Here is a 23,185-nt window from a genome sequence, read left to right on the forward strand (position 1 = left end):
CAGCTCCCAGAGGCTGCCACTCATTCTGTTAGCAATGCTTACCCTTTATAGAATGTGTATAAAACCCAATAAATCATTTCATCTGCTGAGCTTAATACACGAGAGCGCTGACCATTTTTCAAAGTGTTTTCTCTTATACAACTTCACAGCTAGTTAGTTAAATTTAAAAAAAAAAAGAAAAAAAAAGATCTCCTATTGCTTATTTTTTTCAGAATGTAGTAAGACTTTTTTAGTCAAAAAGGTAATGAGAATGTTCCCAAACACTGTCAGCATAAATGAAGAGGCATTATCTCCTTAGATTTCTTCCCATATATCTTTCCTACATTTTATGGTTAATAATTAGAACACCCATTTTGTGAATTACCAGTGCATCTCCCAGCTGCTTTTAAACCCAGATTCAGGAGCTAGCTCTGGCAAAAATGAAATGGTTAAGGATCAGAATGGGACAGACTTGCTGTTCTATTTAAATTCAATACATTTTGTCCCTCTGCAAACACACAGCCAACATTTTCTTTCAGGGTGGAGATTAAAACTACTATTTAACAGCCAGCTCTTTAGGAAAGTGAAACAGCCTTCTTATAAACTAAACCAAAATACCCCTTCACACAATCTCATTTCCAAAGAAAATAGATGATCTTTAAGCCTTCTTAAGGAGAAAAGACAATGTTAACTTTTTAATAGAAATTTTCTCTGTATTGTCCCCCACCTCATTCTCTCACCTACTCCTCCTGCTGGGGGGAAATATGGAGTCTATGGTGAAAGACTAAAGACTAGACTTTAAAAGCCTTCCAGTTTAGACCAACTCATCCAAAATAGGGCAAAGGGCTGCGGAAAAATGAGTACCCGTCCATATTACTAAAATAAATACTTCACTAAAAAGTAAAACGCTTGTTTAACCTGACTGTGTTGCATGAAGAGCAAACTTACCAAAGATTTACCCTAGCAATGTTAATCTTTCCACAGAAACACTGGGAGTTCCAGGGCTGACAGCTTCAATTCCCAAGATGCTATGAACCCCCAAATAATAAGAAGCTGGTAGCACAAGGAACTTCACCCTGCTCCGCAGGGGGAGAAAAAGCAGATCTGGATTTGATAAGTAAAACCAGATCTACACAATGGTTATATGGTAAAGCCCTGCAATTAATGGAGACCATAAACAGTTCAAGAAGCCGGCACAGCAGTAGTTTCTCCAGAATACGTTTCACTCATATCCAGTTAGATATTAATCAAATGTACAACTGGCACAAATGTTTTGTGCAAACAAAGATGACTGTACATGTGCCTTTGTATAAAAGAAAAAGAAAACAAAATAGAAGTGCATCAGACTCTTTTACATTCATATTTATGTATAATTCCTGAATGATTTATCATTTTCAAATGATAAATTATCTTCATTTTTAAACCGCAAATCACATCCTGCAAGCCTTAGCAGATGCAGATGTCAAAATACGGTAGTACAACAAAATTAATTAAATAACCCTTGAAAAAATAAAACAAAGTTTATTTATAAAAAATGACATTAAGGTGAACTGCCTAATAAGAACATGGATTTGCTTAAATAAAACATTATATGGTTCTGTTTTAGATTCATCCCTAAAGCCCTGAAAGATATTAGAATTTTAGTGAGTAATTACCCTATTTACTTCAAACAAAATGGGAGGAAATCTGAAAACCATATTAAACTACCACACATCAGAAATGAAATTCTCTCATTCTTTATCTTGCAACCCAATAAATAAATAGTAGTTGGAAAATTTATTGGGACTAAGAGATGAAACCTAACAAGCTAGAAATGAGGAAATGGCCAAAAGAACATCCACATCAACATTGTGCTTCAAGCAGTAAACCCACTTCTAGGAAGCATGACCAAGAAGTCTCCCCTTCACAGCTTAATTGTTTTCAGACAGTCTAAACCACACTCAGCACCGCCCCCACAGTCAGACAAAGTTCTAACTACCTAACACATCTCTTTTCAAATGAAAATGCAACACTTGGGGTGAAAACAAGAGAGACTAGGAAAAGGTGTTGTATGTTATACATGCCACTGACATAATACTTCACTAGGATATGCTGTAATTTCCTGCAATTAATACTTTAGCAAAGCTATAAGGATTTTTTTCCCCAAAAATTGTAATATTTCACTTGCAACACTAAAATTAAGTTTGTGTCACCCATTCCATTATACAGCTCTAATGCCAGGAGTTTGTCATTGGCTGCAGAAATCTGTTTGGTGTGGCCTGAAAGCAGGCATTTACAGGCCCTCTTCCTAAAAGTGTTTTTCTAAAAATCCCCCTTAGCCATTATTTCATGTGGCAGGAATTACAAGCCATCACAATACTCCACAAAGGAAACATGAATTTGACCTCATAATTCAAAACCTTTCGATGGTTTAAAATGCAAACATTCCTAAGTGGACATGGCTTATGCTGTGGCCAACTTGACATTTGCCTGAAAGCTTTGTAGGCAAGACTACCTACAAAGCTCTCCATTTTCTAAGGACCAGAGTTAATTTCCATCATCTAGAATCAAAGGAGGTCAGAGTCACAAAGAATTTCAGCATTTTGTACAATGATCCTTGTTCCTAAATATATGGAAAATGAAAATCAATGCAGAAGAATTATTTGCTAGAGGTAATGGCATTCCTAGCAAACCAAAGACTAGGGGCAGACATCTTGGGTCCAAGTCTACACTTCTTTCTGCCATTCTACGCTTCCCTAATCCTATTCTGTCTCTCAGTTGGGGCTGCATATCTTCCATAGAAGGGGGAAGAAAAAGTTCTGCTGAGAGTAGATCAATAATTATCTGCACATCTTCTCTTTTCCTGGGCTTGAAATCGTGGCCTTTCTGAGCCAAAGGGAACATACACGTCTATGGAATTAATTCAGTGACATTGCCAAAGTTGAGAAAATGAGTAAGAGATGGAGCAGGCATAGATAATGAAATAGCCTGAAAGCAATGGAAAGATCTATACCTGCGTATGTTTTCCAGCTATCTGGAGACCTGGTTGTTTTTTGATTAACCGAATGCTCTATTTAAGAAACCAGAAATCAGTTATGACAGTCAAGTTGTAAGATTTGACAATCTGTTTGGTGATCACAATCTATACACTAACAACAAAAAATCAGGAGGAGATATTAAGGAAACGATCCCATTTACCATCACAACAAAAAGAATAAAATACTTAGGAACAAACCTACCTAAGGAGGCAAAAGACTGGTACTCAGAAAAGCATAAAACACTGATGAAAGAAATCAAAGATCACATGAACACATGGAGAAATATACCATGCTCTTGGATTGGAAGAATCAATATTGTGAAAATAACTATACTACCCAAAGCAATCTACAGATTCAGTGCAATCCCTTTCAAACTACCAATGGCATTCGTCACAGAATTAGAACAAAAAATTTTACAGTTTGTATGGAAACACAAAAGACCCCAAATAGCCAAAGCAATCTTGAGAAAGAAAAACGGAGCTGGAGGAATCAGGTTCCCCAACTTCAAACTATACTACAAAGCTACAGTATTCAAGACAGTATGGTACTGGCACAAAAACAGAAATATAGAACAACGGTACAGGATAGAAAGCCCAGAGATAAACACACGCACCTATGGTCACCTAATTTATGACAAAGGAGATAAGAACATACAATGGAGAAGAGACAGTCTCTTCAATAAGTGGTGCTGGGAAAACTGGACAGCTACATGTAAAAGAATGAAATTAGAACTTTACCTAATACCATACACAAAAATAAACTCAAAATGGATTAAAGACCTAAATGTAAGACCAGACACTATAAAACTCTTAGAGGAAAACATAGGAAAAACACTCTTTGACATAAACCACAGCAAGATCTTTTTTGACCCACCTCCTAGAGTAATGAAAATAAAAACAAAAATAAATAAATGGGACCTAATGAAACTTAAAAGCTTTTGCACAGCAAAGGAAACCATAAACAAGACGAAAAGACAACCCTCAGAATGGCAGAAAATATTTGCAAATGAAGCAATGGACAAAGGATTAACCTCCAAAATATACAAGCAGCTCAATATCAAAAAAAACAAACAACTCAATTAAAAAATGGGCAGAAGACCTATATAGACATTTCTCCAAAGAAGACATACAGATGGCCAAAAGGCAAATGAAAAGATGCTCAACAACACTAATTATTAGAGAAATGCAAATCAAAACTACAATGAGGCAGTTTCTGACCTCACACTGGTCAGAATGGCCATCATGAAAAAAATCTACAAGCGATAAATGCTGGAGGTGGAGAAAAGGGAAACCCTTTTGCACTGTTGGTGGGAATGTAAATTGATACAGCCACTATGGAGAACAGTATGGAGGTTCCTTAAAAGACTAAAAATAGAACTACCATATGACCCAGCAATCCCACTACTGGGCATATACCCTGAGAAAACCATAATTCAAAAGGACACATGTACCCCAACTTTCACTGGAGCACTATTTACAGTAGACAGGACATGGAAACAACCTAAGTGTCCAATGATAGATGAATGGAGAAAGAAGATGTGGAACACATATACAATGGAATATTACTCAGCCATAAAAAGGAACAAAATTGGGTCATTTGTACAGATGTGGATGGATCTAGAGTCTGTCATACAGAGTGAAGTAAGCCAGAAAGAGAAAAACAAATGTATAGTAATGCATATATGTGGAATCTAGAAAAATGGTACAGATGAACCTATTTGTAGGCCAGGAATAGAGACGCAGATGTAGAGAACGGACATGTGGACACAGTGGGGGAAGGGAAGGGAGGGAGATTAGGTTTGACATAAATACACTACCACGTGTAAAATAGAGAGCTAGTAGGAACCTGCTGTATAGCACAGGGAGTGCAGCTCAGTGCTCTGTCAGGACCTAGATGGGTGGGATGGGGAGGGGTGGGAGGGAGGTCCAAGAAGGAGGGGATATAGGTATACATACAGCTGATTCATTTAATTGTACAGCAGAAACTAACACAACGTTGTAAAGCAATTTTACTCCAATAAAAAAAAAAGAAACCAGAAATCAGTTATGACTGTCAAGTTGTAAGATTTGATGATCTGTGTGGTGATCACAACCTACAAGGTGATCACAGAACGATAGATATCTCCTCCTTTTCTGTTACCTGCATTTTTTAAAGTAAAATAATAATAATAAAGTTAATTATAAAAGCAATGCACCCTCTTCCAGTCTTTTTTAAAATGCCTATTTTTTATGTAGCTGAGATTATACTGTATTTACATTATTATGTTCTAGGGGTTTTTTTCCACCTGATGTTACATTGAAAGCATTATCCTAAATCATGAAAACTTATTTGTCAGTATCGCGTTTAACAGTCTATAACAGCTGATCACATGAATATACCATAATAAATTTAACAATTTTCTTAATATTGAAAACCAGGGTTCTTTCAATGTATATTTAAAAATTTTAACTAATTTTCTTATACAAAAGCAGTAAGTGTTAGAAAAAAATTTTAAAACTAACCTAAAACAATAAAAAATAGTTTATAATTCTACTACCCAAAGTCATTTGCCTTTGTACTCTTAACCACTTGAGGTATACTATATATCACAAATCTGGGTCTCCATGGTCAGAGTCCAATTGTATTGAGAAGGAAAGATATTGTATTGATATGGAGGCCAAGGTCCTAAACATAGAGTTCAGATTACATCTTCTACTGAACTGCCAATAACCTGAGCTTTCCTCCCACAAGGGATCCCTAGGAATTCCAGGGTATATTTCGACCCTAAAATGGAGTCCATGAAAGGGCCCTGCCAGAGACCAGTGTATGTGATGATACACAATAAATGAAATCAGACAGTCTTAACAGAGAAATATCTGTTGTGTGGAGGCCAACTTCAAAAGCCCAACTTCATTTTTCTTTGCCCAGGTGTCCACCCTTGCATTACACATATTCCAGCCACAAGCTGGAAGTCCTCCAATGGTAGACTACATGTTTGCTCTATGACTGTGGATCTGACCTGGTCTAACTGATCTGCTAAGACTAACCTCTGGCTGGAACCCAATATCTCACTTTTGCCTACTCCTCTGGGCTTTTCCACAGACAAATTTCAGGTCACCTAACAGTTTCACCACTCCATCTAACCTTCAAACATAAAATCTAGAAATCTGAGTCTGCACAAAGAATTACACAGAATAGAGTGGAGAGGAAACTTGGAACTAGTTTTTCTTTTTCTCAAACCTCTGTTATTTATCACTAAAGAAGGTAACAGCTTCCTACCCATGTGCACTTTCTTGCTCTCCATCACCTTCTGCTTCTAAGCTCATTCTTCTACCACTATAACCATGTTGCTTCCTTCAAACCCCAGCCTCCAGCTACTAAACTGATTATTTGGGAGCCATCATAACATTCAAAATTCTCACCGAAATGCAGGTCGGGGGAAGGAGGGGCTGACAGCCACAGAAATAAAGGTCCTTTAGAACAAACAAATACCTGAAGCAGCAGCTGGAGATCCTTCTTCTCCCAGAAGTTTCAGTTCTCTGATTGTCTCCTTAGACACCATTCAGTTATACTAATCCTAAAGTGCCCTGTATTTAACTAATTCTATACATATTAACAAACAATTTCTGCCGCATCCAGCCTTAAAAACGCTAAACTAGGACTTACATCTTTTATTAAATAACAGTACATAAGTTATGTTTTTCCATTTGGGTAACTGGTTCCTGACATCATCACAACTTTTGAAATGGAACAAAAGTTATTGGACAATCAAAAGTAAAATCAGTTTTCTTGGGTTTCCCTCTCCCCCTTTTCCTATGAATAATACAACTAAAGAATGTATAAGGAAGAGCCAACATTTGCGTGGCTGGGAAATGAATGATGTTATTACAGCACAAAACAAGCATGGCCTGTTAGAGTTCTTTAGAACAGTAACTCCACCTTGTCAACATGTTCAAGCAGCAGCCAAGTCAGCCTAGCTGAGAGCTCTTTCCAGCTGCACTAATCTCAGCCACTGTAGAAAACTCATCTGTAGACATTTTAAGATAAAAATCTTCCACTGAAGTGTGTGTTTAACAAAAGTCATGACTGTGACCTGAGGTTGGATTTTACTCTTTATTCTGATCTGTGAATTCCTTAACTTTCATTGTTTACTGTTACAACTTTAATATTTTCTTAATGGATTGGGTGGCAGATAAAATGAATTCAGTGTCTCACAGTGAGACATTACACCTTTTGCATCATTTATTTTCTTTTATTCTGAAGAAGTAAAAATATCTGACTCTAACATTAATAACTTTAAGTGGGAGTTACCTTATGTGAATTAAAAATGGTTATGTCAGTATATCCTTTCAAAATTTAAAAGATATTTCCCTGTGCTATATCAAGTGTCACACAGTATATCAATTTTTATTTCCCATCTCTCAAGTCTGGTATGCATACTGTTTAACTTCTTAAATTCTAAGTATAGACATAATTCACAAAAGCTGGGCAAATGCTTGACTTACAGGAGATGGCATACATAAGATTTATATGAACAACTTTATTTTAAACAAGAAGGCTTTTGCATTTTGTGCTGCTACATCGCTAACTTCATCTGTGTATTTAAAAAAAGCTATAAAATAAATTGGAAAGGTTCATTTACTATCCCACAGGCATTACTGATCTAATAGAAAAGCCCATTTTAGTGTGAAAAGTAAGAATTTGACCCTATTTTCCAGAATAAAATGCCACATCCCCTTTTAGACATTCTCCAGGCAGCTCTAATTCTTGGTCAACCATTTCTGAGTACCTGATAAACCTTACTGTTCTCTTACTGAGAATTGAAATAGCTCTCATTTGGCAGCCAGAGAAAATTTTTGCTTTCTTTTCCTCTAGATTACCCTGGTGATAATAATTGATTATAGCGCATCCACATTGATTATCCTATATTCACGTCACTAATTTGTGGGTTCTAAATGTGCATATGTATGTAGACATAAACATGCTTACACGTGTAGACACAAAATATGTACATGTGCGTTTCTCTCTTTTTTTTTAATAGCTCTATATTGGAGCATAATTGCTTCACAATACGGTGTTAGTTTCTGTTGCACAACAAAGCAAATCAGCCATATGCATACACATGTCCCCATATCCCCTCCCTCTTGAGCCTCCCTCCCATCCTCCCTATCCCACCCCTCTAGGTCATCGCAAAGCACCGAGCTAATCTCCCTGTTCTATGCTGCTGCTTCCCACCAGCCAACTATCTTACATTTGGTAGTGTATATGTGTCGATGCTACTCTCACTTCGCCCCAGCTTCACCCTCCCACCCCATGTCCTCAAGTCCATTTTCTATGTCTACCTTTTTATTCCTGCCCGGCAACTAGGTTCATCAGAACCTTTTTTTTTTTTTAGATTCCATATATATGCGTTAGCATACGGTATTTGTTTTTCTCTTTCTGACATACTTCACTCTGTATGACAGACTCTAGGTCCATCCACCTCACTACAAATAACTCAATTTCGAACAGCTCATGGAGCTCAATATCAAAAAAACAATCCAGTTAAAAAATGGGCAGAAGACCTAAATAGACATTTCACCAAGGAAGATATACAGATGGGCAAGAGGCACATGAAAAGATGCTCAACATCACTGATTATTAGAGAAATGCAAATCAAAACTACAATGAGGTATCATCTCACGCCAGTCAGAATGTCCATTAACAAAAAATCTAGAAACAATAAATGCTGGTGTGGTGAAAAGGGAACCCTCCTACACTTTTGGTGGGTATGTAAATTGATACAACCACTATGGAAAACAGTATGGAGGTTCCTTAAAAAACTAAAAATAGAACCACCATATGACTCAGCAATCCCACTACTGGGCATATACCCTGTTTCTCTTTTAAGGACTCTGAAATTATTCCTATAGCTCGTACATAAGAATGACAACAACAATAATGATAGTGATAGATAAAATACATTGAGCACTTAGTAGGGTTTTTTAAGATGATGATCTCTAATCCCAGAACTGGTAAGGTACTATCATTATTCATCTTTTAGGAACTAGGAGATGCAGGCTCAGAAACATTAGGTAACTTTTGTCACAGCTAGTAAGTAGCAAAACATGTCACAGAGCTAATAAGTAGTAGAACTGGAATTTAAATCTTGATTTATTTGTCCCTGATACTTGTGCTGCTTCTACAAAAATTTTAAATTACATACACTCTGAAGCAATGCATTTTATCCTTTTTACCTCCTATTTATATGTACAAATGTAGCTTAAAAGTGCGTTCAGATTCATACATTCCTCATATATGTGAAATGTAATCAATTTCACAGAAAAAATAATTTTAAACACCTTAAAAAATGACAGGTTGATGTCCTGGGTCAAAACTCATTCTGTTTAGATAGTGGAAGTCAAAAAGCTTCTGAGTATTTATTTTCTAAAAGTTTTTGTCTTATTGTGAAAGACTATGCTTCATTTTTATTTTAAATACCTTCTCCCAAAGGCACAAATCTAATGTCAACACATTCCTGTCTTGCCAATATACCCATATGTAAATAAAAATCAAGTTATTAGAAAACTAACTAAATTTATTAAAATTATTTAAACCATGATTCATTATAAGCTTTCTAGCTATTAAGTAAAATAGCTATGACCAAAGTCAAAAGTATATTTCAACTGCTCAAGGATTATTTGTTATGCCCCAACCCTCAGTCCATTTTTATATAGATAGATAGATAGATAGATAGATAGATAGATGCATAGTCCAAACAATTTAGAGTTCACATTTAATCATTTAATCTTCATGACACTATACAGAGCAGTTTTTCTTAATCCTGATTGTCTGCTAGAATCATCTAGAGAGCTTTTAACAGTCCCCATCTGGGACTGTACCCCAGACCAATTAAATCGGAACCTCTACAGTGGGACCAAGGCATCAGTATTTTTAAAAGGCTTCCAAGTGATTACAAGGTACAATCAAGGTTGAGAACCACTGGCATCAAATGCTGTCACTCACTGCTCCCTTTTATCAGCTGCAGAAGGTAGCTATAAAAACAGGTATTAACATTAAAGGGGACTGATCCTCAATATAGAGACATATCACTTTTAAGCCCCCAGAAAGTAATATAATTAGCTAAGAAGTTTATATGTAAAAACCAAGAGTCACTCAGCCATAAATACATTTCATACCACATTACAAAAAGATTCCGGTTATGTTCTTTTTATCTCTTTCCTTGTGGGCATGCAGCCACAGTTATAGTAGTCCTGAGATATAAACTGATTCTAATGGGCAATCTTCAATTTTTTTCCATTTAAGGATAAAGAGAATGTAATGAGATTTTAGATGTTAGGTATTATTATCCACATTTTACAAACTGGAAAACTAAAGTGCACTAAGATTTATTCAAATCACAAAAAGGGCAAATTGAGATACATCCTGGAATGTTGGAAATAGTACTAGACTAGAAGTCAAAGAAAGTTGGGTTCCACTCATGGCTCTGACAACATGTAGCTTTTTAAACCTGGACGAGTCTGTTGTCTATGCCTCAGTTTCCTTGTATAAAGTAAAGGATTTGGACTAGCGAAAGAGTTCCAAAGAAATTTCAAAGAAAAACAAAAGTGGGGGACTTACACATATTTGGGAACTTTTTATTTTACCAACTAAAACTACTGGAAAACAAAGAAACAAAGCACATACCATCTATTATCACCTGTGCTTCATAAAAGGAAAGGACATTTTAATTCCAAAAAAGTAGAAAAAACATAATCTCAGGGTTATTTTTAACTCACTATACTGCTGTACGATAGGAACAGCTACCCACCCTACCCCCAATCCGTGAGGGAGAACCACGAGGACCTCTAGAGGATGTGTCCAAGTTTAACATTCTGTGAAAGTAGAAGAATGGAGGGGAAACATTTAACATCTCTCAGTGTAGTGCTCTTTCAATAGTTTCTTAAAATTCCATCATTAAAGAACTACCTTTATAATTTTTGCCATATCCAAGTACTCAGTTCTTATTTACTTAAAGTTTTATTTAAATTGACTTTTTTTTTGGCTTCCCTGGTGGCATAGTGGTTGAGAGTCCGCCTGCCGATGCAGGGGACATGGGTTCGTGCCCCGGTCTGGAAGGATCCCACATGCCACGGAGCGGCTGGGCCCGTGAGCCATGGCCGCTGAGCCTGCGCGTCCGGAGCCTGTGCTCTGCAACGGGAGAGGCCACCACAGTGAGAGGCCCGCGTACCGCAAAAAAAAAAAAAAAAAAAAAAGACTTTTTTTTTTTTTGCTTAAATACATTTATTTCAATAGCACTACCTCAAATAGAAAACCAATAGAAAATCACTTGTCATAATTAGTAGATAACCAGATAACAATGAAAATAAAAGTTTTATTTGATTTTATTTAAATTCTAAGCTAAGCACTATTGCCTCCAAAGGCTCTGAGACTAAGATGATCTCTCTCTCTTATAAAGAGAGATTAGCACATCCTAGAAAGGTATTAAAGTGTGCTAACACTAAACTGAGCCCTGAATGTAATCAGAGAGATCAAAGGAAAAACAGAAAAGAGCTGCTTTTTCCTTGGGGAATTGATACAGTGTTATGTAATGTCATGTGCTGGCACCACCTGGATCAACTGCCCACTGGGCTCCATAGCCTCCTGCCCGTGAAGAGGTAATGCACTCTCTCATTTTCATTAATCCCAGAAGGAAGCAGAGACTTTGGTTTCCCTGCATTTTCAGTATCACTGATTTGAGAGGGAGCTGGGGAGTAAAGTCTGAGAGATAAGAAGTAGATAAGATAGAGGACGGAGGGTCACCAAAGAGGGTTGGGGAAATTGAAGGATAGTGCATGAAAAGCATTGAGATTCACCATCAGGCTCTTGTCAGCTGAATGAGATCTTTGCCATAAGGCCACATTTAGAAAATAAGTAGCAAGCTGATTAATAATTCCGTATAGCAGCTCAAAGGACCTGGTCCAGTATCACCTCTTTTTACTTCTAGATCCACTCCAACTTTAACAGTCTAGCATGATTAACTCACGCAGAGTTTCTAATCCACAGTGATAATTTATATTTTTTATCTAAGGCCCTTGCTATTCATGAATTATAGCAGCTTTACCTTTTCTTTCTTTTTTTTTTTTTAGCGGTACGTGGGCTTCTCACTGTTGTGGTCTCTCCTGCTGCGGAGCACGGGCTCCGGACGCGCAGGCTCAGCGGCCATGGCTCACGGGCCCAGCTGCTCCGCGGCATGTGGGATCCTCCCGGACCAGGGCACGAACCCGTGTCCCCTGCATCGGCAGGCGGACTCTCAACCACTGTGCCACCAGGGAAGCCCCCCTATTCTTTATAATTCAGAAACTTCATTATTAAAATGTTAGAAGCAGGCTATACAGCATCTATCATTACTTAAAAAGTTAATTCGATTACATAAAAGAAATAATTAGATTTGCATTTTTATCTTGGTTTTAAACATCCAAAGAAGATCATAACAGCCTGCCCATGGGCAATTAAAAATCGCATACAGCAGAAAAATAGAGAGAGGAGAGAGGGTCTGTTTTTCCTGGCTAATTCATGGTTGAAGATAGAATTACAAAATATTTTAAGGGTTTGCTGAAGCTGGGGGCTAATCCTAGACTTCTAAGCTTTGTTTATAACCCTCATTTCATTGCAGGAGAGTATCAGATACATGTACAATGCCAATAGAAGTATCAAATTACTTTCAGTGGGTTTATTTGGTCCTGTTCAGAGGCTGTTGAAAGGAGATCTGTTACCTGATCAATAACACCCGAAAAAGGACTATTTGCTAGAGCCAAAACAGGAGCAGTGTAATTGCTTTTTGTTTATCAATGCTAAATACAATTAACAAAGAGATACAACATATACAACACAAGACAGAGGAACTATGTGAGACTGGCAGGCCCCTTACTTTACTTACTGTTCAGCCAGTTCCAAAGGACAATAAAGGCAAGGTCCAGCTCTTAAAATTAGAGGTCTAAATTTAGATACCTAATGATGAAGCATATCTTCAAATATATATCTATTATTATTATGCTGGCAAAAAATTAATTAACCAGGTCATGCAGGCCATGATGGCTAATGTACAAAGTAATTATTTCTGATCTTTAGACAACTACTTCACATGAAAAGGTAGTCCTTATTCTGCTCAGCAGATACCTGAAATGCCTGTAGTTAATCATACTGAAGGAAACAAAAGGCAAGGTTTATCTCCTTAAAAGGTGAGAGTACATTTCAAATTATTCTGTTTACTGGTTTAAGAACAATCACCTCCCTGCTCATAATATTGATATGTCTACTGGTTACGTAGGAAGAAAGGAGAACACATATTTAACGGCACTCAACCACATGACAAATACACAGAGACACACAAAATACGTGAATAGCACAAATGAATATATTATAATCAAAAAAGAAAACACTATGTATGAAAAATACTCACATACGCTAAAGAACAGAGTGAAGCTTCAGTGAGGAGACAAACATTTGGCTGTGTAAATAAGCAGTATGTGTTAGAGCATTTAAAAGAGAAAGTTTTCAGACAAGAGAGAGTATCTGCAAAGCAGCAGCAATGGCATTAGTTCAGGCCTTCCACAGGTTGAGTTCACCATCTAATTCATGTATTAAATTGTGAGGGAAGGACAATGAATATTATATACTAATCATAAAGATTAACAAAGAACTGAGCTAAGAATTTCAAGTTTCACAATTTCACCCAAAAAAGGTATATGTATATGAATTGACTAAATCATTGGCTCTGGCCCAGGAGGCCAAGTGCCCAAATAAAATCCCAACCAATCAGTCCCTTCTTAAGAGACCATTGTTGTTTGGTCAGCGACGTGAGGCGAGGACGCCACCTGTACAGAGGGGTCTAAAGAGATATGAATATTTGGATCACACCATTCATGTCTGAAAAAGTAAGTTTCTCACAGTGATAATAAGGTGAATTCTCTTGCAAAGATTCAGTTCTAGCAACGAAATGCCATCGTTAAATATGTTCCTACTGACATGCTATCAAAACCAAAGAATGTGGTATATTGTATCCATGAAGAATATCTTTAGATTCAAAAACCATGACATGGTCAAATGAGGTTAGATGAATAAATATATGGACGGATCAAGAAATCAAGATTTATAAAATATTTTCCGGTTTGCTTAGATTAGACTTACATTTAATGTTTGATTAAAATGCTATAAATATGTGTTGATATGCCCAATGGATTCAAACTGAATTTTGTTTCCTAGTCAACATAACTCATAAGTAAAATGCTTCAAAAGATTGGCTAAGATACTATGGTGTGGGAGAAAGAGGAAGAAATTACTAAAGCAGTTATTTGTCCTTTGGAATTATAACATGAGAATCAACATTCCCAAATCCAAGGATCCATATTCCATGATTTATTAGTTTTGCTATCCACAAAGTTGATAAAAACTGTGCTATTTCTGTCTTGGAAATATCAAAAATGTCTATTTTGGGCTCCATATCCGGGGAATTACTTAATATGTAACAAATTAGAGGAATCGCCATTTTCCCCAAAGCACCAAGAGAGGGATTTGAATTCACTAAGCAAACAGCCTCCTAAAAGATCTGTTGACATTAAAGAATTTTAATAATCATTTAAAGTTATTAACCTGATTTTTAAATAGTAAAAATTGACTCATCGAAAGTATAAAAACATTAGTTCACAAAATCATTCATCTTATGGTTTCAACATGGCTTAAAGACCATATATGGTCTTAAAAGTATCCCTTTAAAAATTTAATTAGAATCTACCAAGGCAAAATTACATTAAAATTATATTAAAGGAAAAACTATATAAATGAAATAATTTTTAACTAGAATAAGTTTTGAAGGACTGCAAATAAAATAAGCACATGGACTTTTACAATACTATCTGTTTTTTTTTTTTTTTTTGGCGGTACACAGGCCTCTCGCTGTTGTGGCCTCTCCCGTTGCAGAGCACAGGCTCCAGACGCGCAGGCTCAGCAGCCATGACTCACGGGCCCAGCCGCTCCACGGTGTGTGGGATCTTCCCGGACCAGGGCACGAACCCGTATCCCCTGCATCGGCAGATGGACTCTCAACCACTGCGCCACCAGGGAAGCCCTGCAATACTATCTTAATCATGCCTTTTCCTATCGCTAATGAAAGATCCTGCTTTTCAGTGTGCAAACCACCCAGGTTTTCATTTGTTTCCATTATAACAGACCCAGATGTGTTTGTGTGTGGTTGTTATAAGAGGTTAGACACTCTTCCCTTTCTTTCTAGTACAGCTTGCAAATTTCAAAACAACAGTACTAATTCAGAAGTCAGCATTCTGAACTAGAAGTAAAGAATAATCTTTAAATGTATTATTTAGATCTATGTATCCCACCTGATACTTGGGATCTATGGCCAATTGCCATGGCTTAATCTTGCTGACCATGTTAGCAAATAGGTTCTAGGATACAAGATTTTAAAAGAAGGAAAAAGTTCAAACTTGGGATCTCAAATTGTCGCTGTATTCATTTGTTTTCAGAAGAGAAAGGTTTTGTATTTACTATCTTACTCTGTTTTGTTTTCAAAAGGGAGAATGTTTCATGATAGCAAAATGTTCGAAGCATTTCTTAAATCTCGTATTTTGCTCAAATTAAAATTAGTCTAACAACAGTCTCTCTCCTAAATTTGATCACGCCTATGGTTGGTCAAAAAACTTATTTGAAAATACAGTTAACCCATTCCCCTTCCAAAAAAACAACTAAAAGTCTGAATATCAAATACATGCTTTGTAAGTGTCAGAGATTAATATGTTTTGTGCAAGGAGAAGTGTTTTTCAGTATTTGAAAAATTCTTTGAATGGTCTCATGCTCGATAAAATAAATACTGACAAGATATGCAGTGAAGCTGTAGCTCAGGACAGAATAAACTATAAATATAGTTATTGCCTCCTCTTATTTTTTAAAATATGAATTCCTGTTACAAAGAATCCCATATTTCTAAAATTAATGTAACTATTTTGAATCTCTCTATGATTTTATAATTTATACTGCTGAGATCAAGGTCTGATTAGCTTCAATTTTTAAAAATTTAAACAATGAGAAATATCTACAAATTTAAAAGCAATTAAACTTCTATTAAAACACTTGAAAAACCAACTTTCTTGTTTTCTCAGATTGAACATTCTGATGAATAATATTTTAAGATCATGACCTATAGTTTCCTGAAAAAGATATCAACTTTATATAGTCAAGTTATAACTATAAAATCATATGTAATCAATAAATGCCTATAATATTTCATTAAAATACTTTGATTTTGTTGCTATTCATCTGAGATCCTCAGTACAACAGGCAAATGTCAATTAAGACAGCCAGTTCCTGCAAACAACTTTGGACTAAGAAGTGAAATATATTCAAAATAAACAAAGAAGTAAGTAATAAAGAGGTAGTAAAAACATTAATAGTAAGTAACTGATATGAGAACATCTCAGGGAATTTCTTCCATTTCTGCTTTACAAATAGGAGAAACAGAGAGAACTAAATGATCGGGTTAGGTTATTTAACACCTACTGAGTTCTTAGAGAGGGATCTAGAGAAAAATGTAGGAAGCCACAGGCTAAAAATCTTGACCTTAGCAGTGGGAGACACACTGAAAATTCTAATAAGGGCAGAACAAGGGAACACCTGGACAGTTATTTAATTAAGGATCTCAGCATGAGTCATGAGATACCAGGATGAGAAATTATTTCAAGATTTAATTATAAAGGCTGACTGTCCCAAATGCCAGAGATATACCGTCTCCTCTATGTTTGGATTCTTTATTTTGAAACATACAGACTTGAGTATGGAATATAGAATCAGAACTAACTAAAACAGCAACAATAACAACAAACACTGGTTAAGACCTCCTAGTAAAGACAGCTAGAAGAAATGCCAAATTAGGTACAGGTACTTCTTCAGGCACCAAATTGGTATTTTAAATGCAGTGACTACTACCTGGAACACTAAGTGTGATTACAAAATGAAGCAAAAATCTAAGTTAAAATCACTGGCTTTCATCAGTGAGGTGAAATAAGGTATGACTTTATGTAAATGATTTTTTTTAAATATAGGAAGGTGTGATACTAATCTCAAGGAAAGGACTAATATAATTCAGAATATACTGCCCCAACTAGGCTGAATCATAGATCCCAGTGGTTAGAAAATATCTACAGCAACCAAGAGAAACCCAGAGACTGTGGTGGATACGTATAACTCTGGGATCAATATTCCTGAGGATTAATCACCAGACAACCAGTTGCTTATTCTAAGGCTTTCTAGAAGTCACACACCTATGTTCCTATTCAAAAATGGAGACCACTTCCCTTACCTATGTCAAAAAGCTGTTAGCTGAATTAACCATCAAATCTCTAAAGGAATGACAGAAATCAGAATTCTTTCCCAGGCCCATGCAATTATGACCTATATATTGTGTTAACCAGCCACAAAAAAAAAAAAAAAAGAGAAAAGAAAAGAAATGAAGAAAAAGAAAAGAAAGAAAAGAAATTTCTAAAGTGTGTTACAATTATTCAAGAACAAGTTTTTCTTCCTTTCTAGACTATAAACTTCTTGAAGACAGACAATTACTTATTAATCTTTATGTTCTCTTCAGCACCTAGCAGAAATGCAGTTAATATCTGTTAAAGAACAAATTAATTATTACCAACCTTTTCCTAGGTCATAAGATTCTTCTCATAATTGGCCCAGACAGTCCTAACAAGCAAATAAACATAAGCTTCTACCCATGATACTATTAGATGGTAAAATATAAAGCAGCAGGTAGTTTGTGACAATAAACTAGCATGTGTATGCTACCTTGGAAACCATTAGGTTTCCACCAGGTTGTGTTAGGCAAATGGCAGAAGGAAAAAAAGATAAGGTTTATTCTGCTTACGCATCACATCAGAAAAGAATGCTTAGACTACCACCAAGTCGATATTTTCTACATCCACTTATACAATTGTATACAACATCCCTGAATAACAAACAGCTCTATTGGTGCTGTTTATAAGAGAAGGGTGCATTTGCAGCATTTTAAATTCCATTTTCAACGAGAAAAGTATCTAAGTATAATCAGACGAGAGTAATAAAATACACTGACCTGGATCTGTTGCTGCAGGAGATTAATTTTGTGCTGCTGTTGCAGAAGTTGCTGCTGTTGTCTTGCAATCTATCAGAAATAAAGTTTCATTAAGTTAAAATGAAATGCTTACACTTTTGCCATTACCTCAGGTACCTCTCCTGGTATTACAAGGATGCTTTACTGTACTTCTACATGAAAGAGTTCCTATAAAATGAGAGAGGCAGAATCAGAAAGTTGGAGAAAAGGAAATACTTCAAACAGGTACCATCTCTCTGCTTGCCCCTAAATCTTTACCTGTACATGAAAACTACCCCCTTGTATTACATTTGTGAGCAGTTCATCTGTATCTGCACTGGTCATCTGGAAAGAATGGGAATTTCAAAATCTCATCCTTGAAGAATAAAAACAGGAAAACTCTGCCTACATTTTTCTAAGGAGCTTAATTTGTATTTAAAAAGTAAAATCTGTAAGCAAAGATAGGAAAGAACTTTCTATTACTTATAATATGGCCTACTTTGGTGAAACCTTTTCTACTGTAAAGACTTTCAGAACTGATAACACAAATATTGTCAAGGGAGTGCCAAAAAAATACAGCAAAAGGCAAAAACCTTTATCTTTTTTTGTTGATATAATGTGGAATGTACAAAGCATTTTTAAAAACAAACACAATTTAATATTTATTCACATCCTTTTGAGGGTAATGTGTTAGGTTTACAGTACAGGATCCACATACAAGTTTTGTATTCCCTGCTTCACCCAACAATCAAATTCAACATCTTAGCACATCATCTCATCTGTAAAAAGAAACATTAACTACTTAATGCAAGCCCTACTGAAGACTGAATCTGCCCCTCAGGAGAGCAGGGAACTTCTGTAGGATAATGGTGTTTACTATATAACAGGAGTTAGGTGTCAGGCTACTTATTACCTCAAAATCTGAGCTGCTGGAGTTTGAAGCCCATTGGAATGCCCCTTAGTGAGAACACACTCACTGCCAACCTAGGAAGCCAGAGAAAAAAATGGCCAGAAAGCACTTAGAAGGACTTGGTTTAGTGGTGCCCTATAGGCAAGAGTTATGTTCTTCCTATTTCTTCTATTTCCAAAATATTCTAGAATGGACAATGTTGGAAGTAGAAATGGATGTGAACCAGCCCTCAGCTGTATACTTCCTGAGTCCTTTTAATATTTTAGCATAGAGTAGAGGGACACACCCAAATCACATTCCTTTCAGCAGAAGATGACAAATAGCAATCTGCCCCCAAATGTGGCTCAATGGTTTCTGGTGATGACTGGTTCATTCTAGAAGTCATGATAAAGCTACCCCTAACGAAGGGTACAGGTTGAGAAATGGGATCACTCCTCCCCAAAGCTTTTTATAAGCAAAATGGAAACAGTATGTAATCAGTTTGGAAAGGCCCACTCTGCTTATCACCATTCAAATCAGAAATGGACAACTCACTCTGCAATTCTAGGTATACATGCTGGATCTCTGAAAATTTATTTCCTCTTAGCCATCCAGTGAAACACCACTAGACATCTAATATTGATGGTCCCTCCTAAATGATAAAGTGCTGCATAGAAATGCATCCAAAACACCACAGTGCAATTACTATCATCCACTCTAGGTGTATGGGTTTGACACAGTGAAGTATGGTACATAAGCACCATGTGGCTCAAATTCTGAATTTTATTTGCCAATCGGTTGAGCTACATGCTCGCTTCATTGAGCATGACAACCTAGTTTTAAGTGTCATTTAATTTTCATTTTGAAATATAATTACAAAGTGTTCACTGTAAGATATCACTCGTCTGCAAATGTGTCAAGATTAATTTGTGCTAGCTTATTCACAAGTGTCAATAGTTAATTACTGTGTCATCTCTGGATAGCTAAATGACATTCTAACTTCTGATTTTTTACAGTGTTCCTTTATGTTATTTTCCATTAGGGGCTGAGTCCATATTCCTACATGTGGGCAAATATTCAAGCATATAAAATACCAGACGTCACAACTCATTAAAATCAACAGAGCATATATTGCTCTATATACCCCTATAAAATACATTTAACTGAAAAGATAATTCCAGTAATAATGTCAGATTCCTAAAAACTGCACATTAATTTGGGTCTATCTGTTCTAAAGCATCAGGGACTACTCTATAGGATCATTGTTATTAGGTTAATGCACTCTTATGAAACAGGAAAAACATTTGGGAAAGTGATTTATTTTTTAAAAGATACACACAAACTTTGCTATTTTTCTCACTTCTAAATCAATGAAGTCAAATTCTTCCATGAGCCATGTGTTAATTTGTTTTTAATGATTTACCTATGCTATAAATAAAGTGACCATATAATTTATCATCCAAACCAGGACAACTTTTGCCAAGTGGAAGAGGGGAGTATTAATAATTGCTTTGGACAACAGACATTAGCCAGAGCTATTCTGGAAAAACTGAGACATATGGTCACCCTAGCTTGAACCAGTGAACTGAAAGATTCTCAAAGTTTTTCTAGACCAGGATCCTCCTTTTCTGGATGAGAGAAGAGTAAGGCCCAGAGAGAAGCGATTTACTCATGGTTAAGCTACATTGGGAATATACGTGATGCCTACATGAACAAGTCTCCCCAAGTAATTAATCAAATCCAAATGTTCTGGAACAATGTTATCATTTCAGTTATGCCCAGTTGCTATGACGCCTTTCTTTGTCCTCCACATATCCCCTCAGTATTCTCGGTGACCCTGGATTTCCAGAAGGCTTCTTTCTTTCATTCTTTTTTTGGGAAGGCTTATGACAAATAAACCAATCAATGTGATTACTCGCTGAGCTTGGCACATTCCACACCTCCAGTTCATCAGCTCCTTTTGCAGGGCTCACCTGTTCTTGCTGTTGGCGAGCAAGGTCCATTTGCTGCCGTTGTTTCTCAATTTGTGAGGCTGCCAGTTTTTTCTGTTCATCATGAGCTGCCAGGAGCTGCTCCCGTAAACTGATCAGCTGGGTAATCATGGTAGAGAGCTGCCGTTCTTTTTCTGCCAGGCTCTCAGGTGTACCTAAAATGGAAGCGAAAAGATATCTCACAAGTTTGAGACAATTCTGAATGAATTAGGGAAGCGAGTGGGTGGGCAGATTTAGAAAGGGACTACCCTAAGACACTTAAATATCTGGGACAATAACTAGAGGTCACTGTAAGTGCAGGAACTCTATGGAGTAGCAATGGAATGAATGCTAGGGTTAGTCATCACCCCTGCCAAGAGAAAGGACTGTTGCCAATAAAATTCTCACTCACTCTTCCCTCTTGCTCTTTAAAACAAAACAAAAGAAAACAAAACAGAACAACCTACTCCATTCTCTCCCTTTCACCACATTCCCCTTCCCTCCCCACCCAAATCTATCTGCTCAAGCTAGTAATCTTATGCTATTTAGTACCAAAGATTAGAAACTATGGGTTGTATTAATATTCTATAATCAACCTCTACCCTCAATGACTGACAGAGGACCTAAGACATAATAGGTGCTTAAATAATGTTACTTAGGAATTTTCTGATCACTGCCCTCATAAAATTTTTCTATTGTGCAAAGATCTGTCTCTGAATCTCAGAAGTCAGGGGTCACTCTTGGCCATGGGATGAGTGCTACAGAAAGAAAAAAAATCTGTCTTGCCTCAGGTAAGAAAGAATTGAAACTGATTTTTTTTTTCTGGTGAGGGGATCAAGCTAAAGTTCCCAAGTTCATCCTTAAAGGCAATAATGTTGCTTGGGGGGCTCCCTCACCCCTTTGTCACTCTTCAAAAGGAAAAAACACATTCGAGGTTGAAAAGGTTATGATGTCGCTGCACACCTACGATATGCACTAATGGTGCTGAACAGTCTATCTATGGGCAAATTGCACAGCTCTCCTAAGTAAAGGGTACAGGATCCTTTTGTGAATCTAAATTAGAGCATTTTGCCATAGCATAAGATAAGAATTTCAACACACAACCCACTGTATTTGAGCACACAGGTTTCATTATGAAGAAATGATCTATGCTTTGAAAGCTTTTCAGAAAGATGCCACCAGCTGTCAAAAGAGATAAAGATTGCCAGTTTTTGTGTGTGTGGAAGAGGAGACTTCCAATCTCCTTATGAAACCCCCCTCACTCCTGCTAGGAAAGCACCAGGACAATTTGAGAAACTGAACATATTTTAATTAGGAATGGGCCTATTTTTTGAGTGGGTCCATGGGAAAAGCAAGCCTTCAGGTGATGCTGGCTAGCACTTACTAGTATATGATTCCCACAAGGTAAGGCTGATAAGTTACAATATTTAGAATTACCTTGGTATTCTTAATGCCAATTCAAGTCCTTAAAAATAAATAAGTACATAAATAAACTGTCAATATCCCATATCCCTTAAAGATTTACTGAGCTGAAAGGTGGCCTAAACTAAAAATTAAAAGAAAAATAAGATAGTGAAATGATGTTAGAAAATGTACTCTACTGATAAGGAAACAAATACTGCATCAAGGATAGTGACCAGCTGTTCTTTCTAGCTACTGAAAGTGATTTTTTTTTTAATGAGTTTTTATTTCAGCAATAGGAATTTCAGCTTGGTGAAAGAAAGAACTTCTTGATCCAGAAATGTTAAAATACAAAATCAGGTTCTTGGAGGGGATCATAAAAATCTCCTCCAAATCACAACATGCTCAACTAATACAAATGTTAATGATATATAGGAATGAGAAGACATAAAACAAGTATGGAATTTACTTACTCATTTCATTAAATTTTAATTAAAAAAATATTTCTTGAATCTCAGGTACTATATCAAGAACTAAGGATACCAATACCATACCAAGAAAAAGCAAAGTTCCCTTTCACCTTAATCAAATAATCACACATATAAATGTAAACAATAACTAAATAAGAATTATAAACAGGACAGACATTTGGGGGGAGATTTAACCAAGTTTGGGAGGCTCAAGTGTAGGGAAGTTATGCCTGACAAAGTAACAAGTTAACAGAGTTAACTAGGCAAAGAGTTGGAGGGTGGTCAAGGAGCTTTTCAGTAGGAGAAAACAATATAGGCAAAGGCCCTGTGAGGGGGCAGGTGGTGGTGGAGAGTGTCAGTGTGTT

The 23,185-nt window shown here is 36.5% G+C and overlaps 1 protein-coding gene across 1 annotated transcript in view; it reads right to left on the reverse strand.

Annotated features, from left to right (window-relative positions):
• The window catches only part of SOX6 (SRY-box transcription factor 6), a 445,733-nt gene that overhangs the window by 191,232 nt on the left and 231,316 nt on the right, over window positions 1–23,185 (reverse strand). Inside the window, exons 5-6 of the mRNA XM_060018551.1 lie at window positions 20,953–21,125; window positions 18,094–18,162 (exon numbers count right to left, since the gene is read on the reverse strand). Coding sequence (XP_059874534.1) covers window positions 18,094–18,162; window positions 20,953–21,125 — 242 coding nt within the window. The remainder of the gene's footprint in view (window positions 1–18,093; window positions 18,163–20,952; window positions 21,126–23,185) is intronic.

This window comes from Delphinus delphis, chromosome 8 (assembly GCF_949987515.2).
Source record: "Delphinus delphis chromosome 8, mDelDel1.2, whole genome shotgun sequence".
NCBI lineage: Eukaryota > Metazoa > Chordata > Mammalia > Artiodactyla > Delphinidae > Delphinus > Delphinus delphis.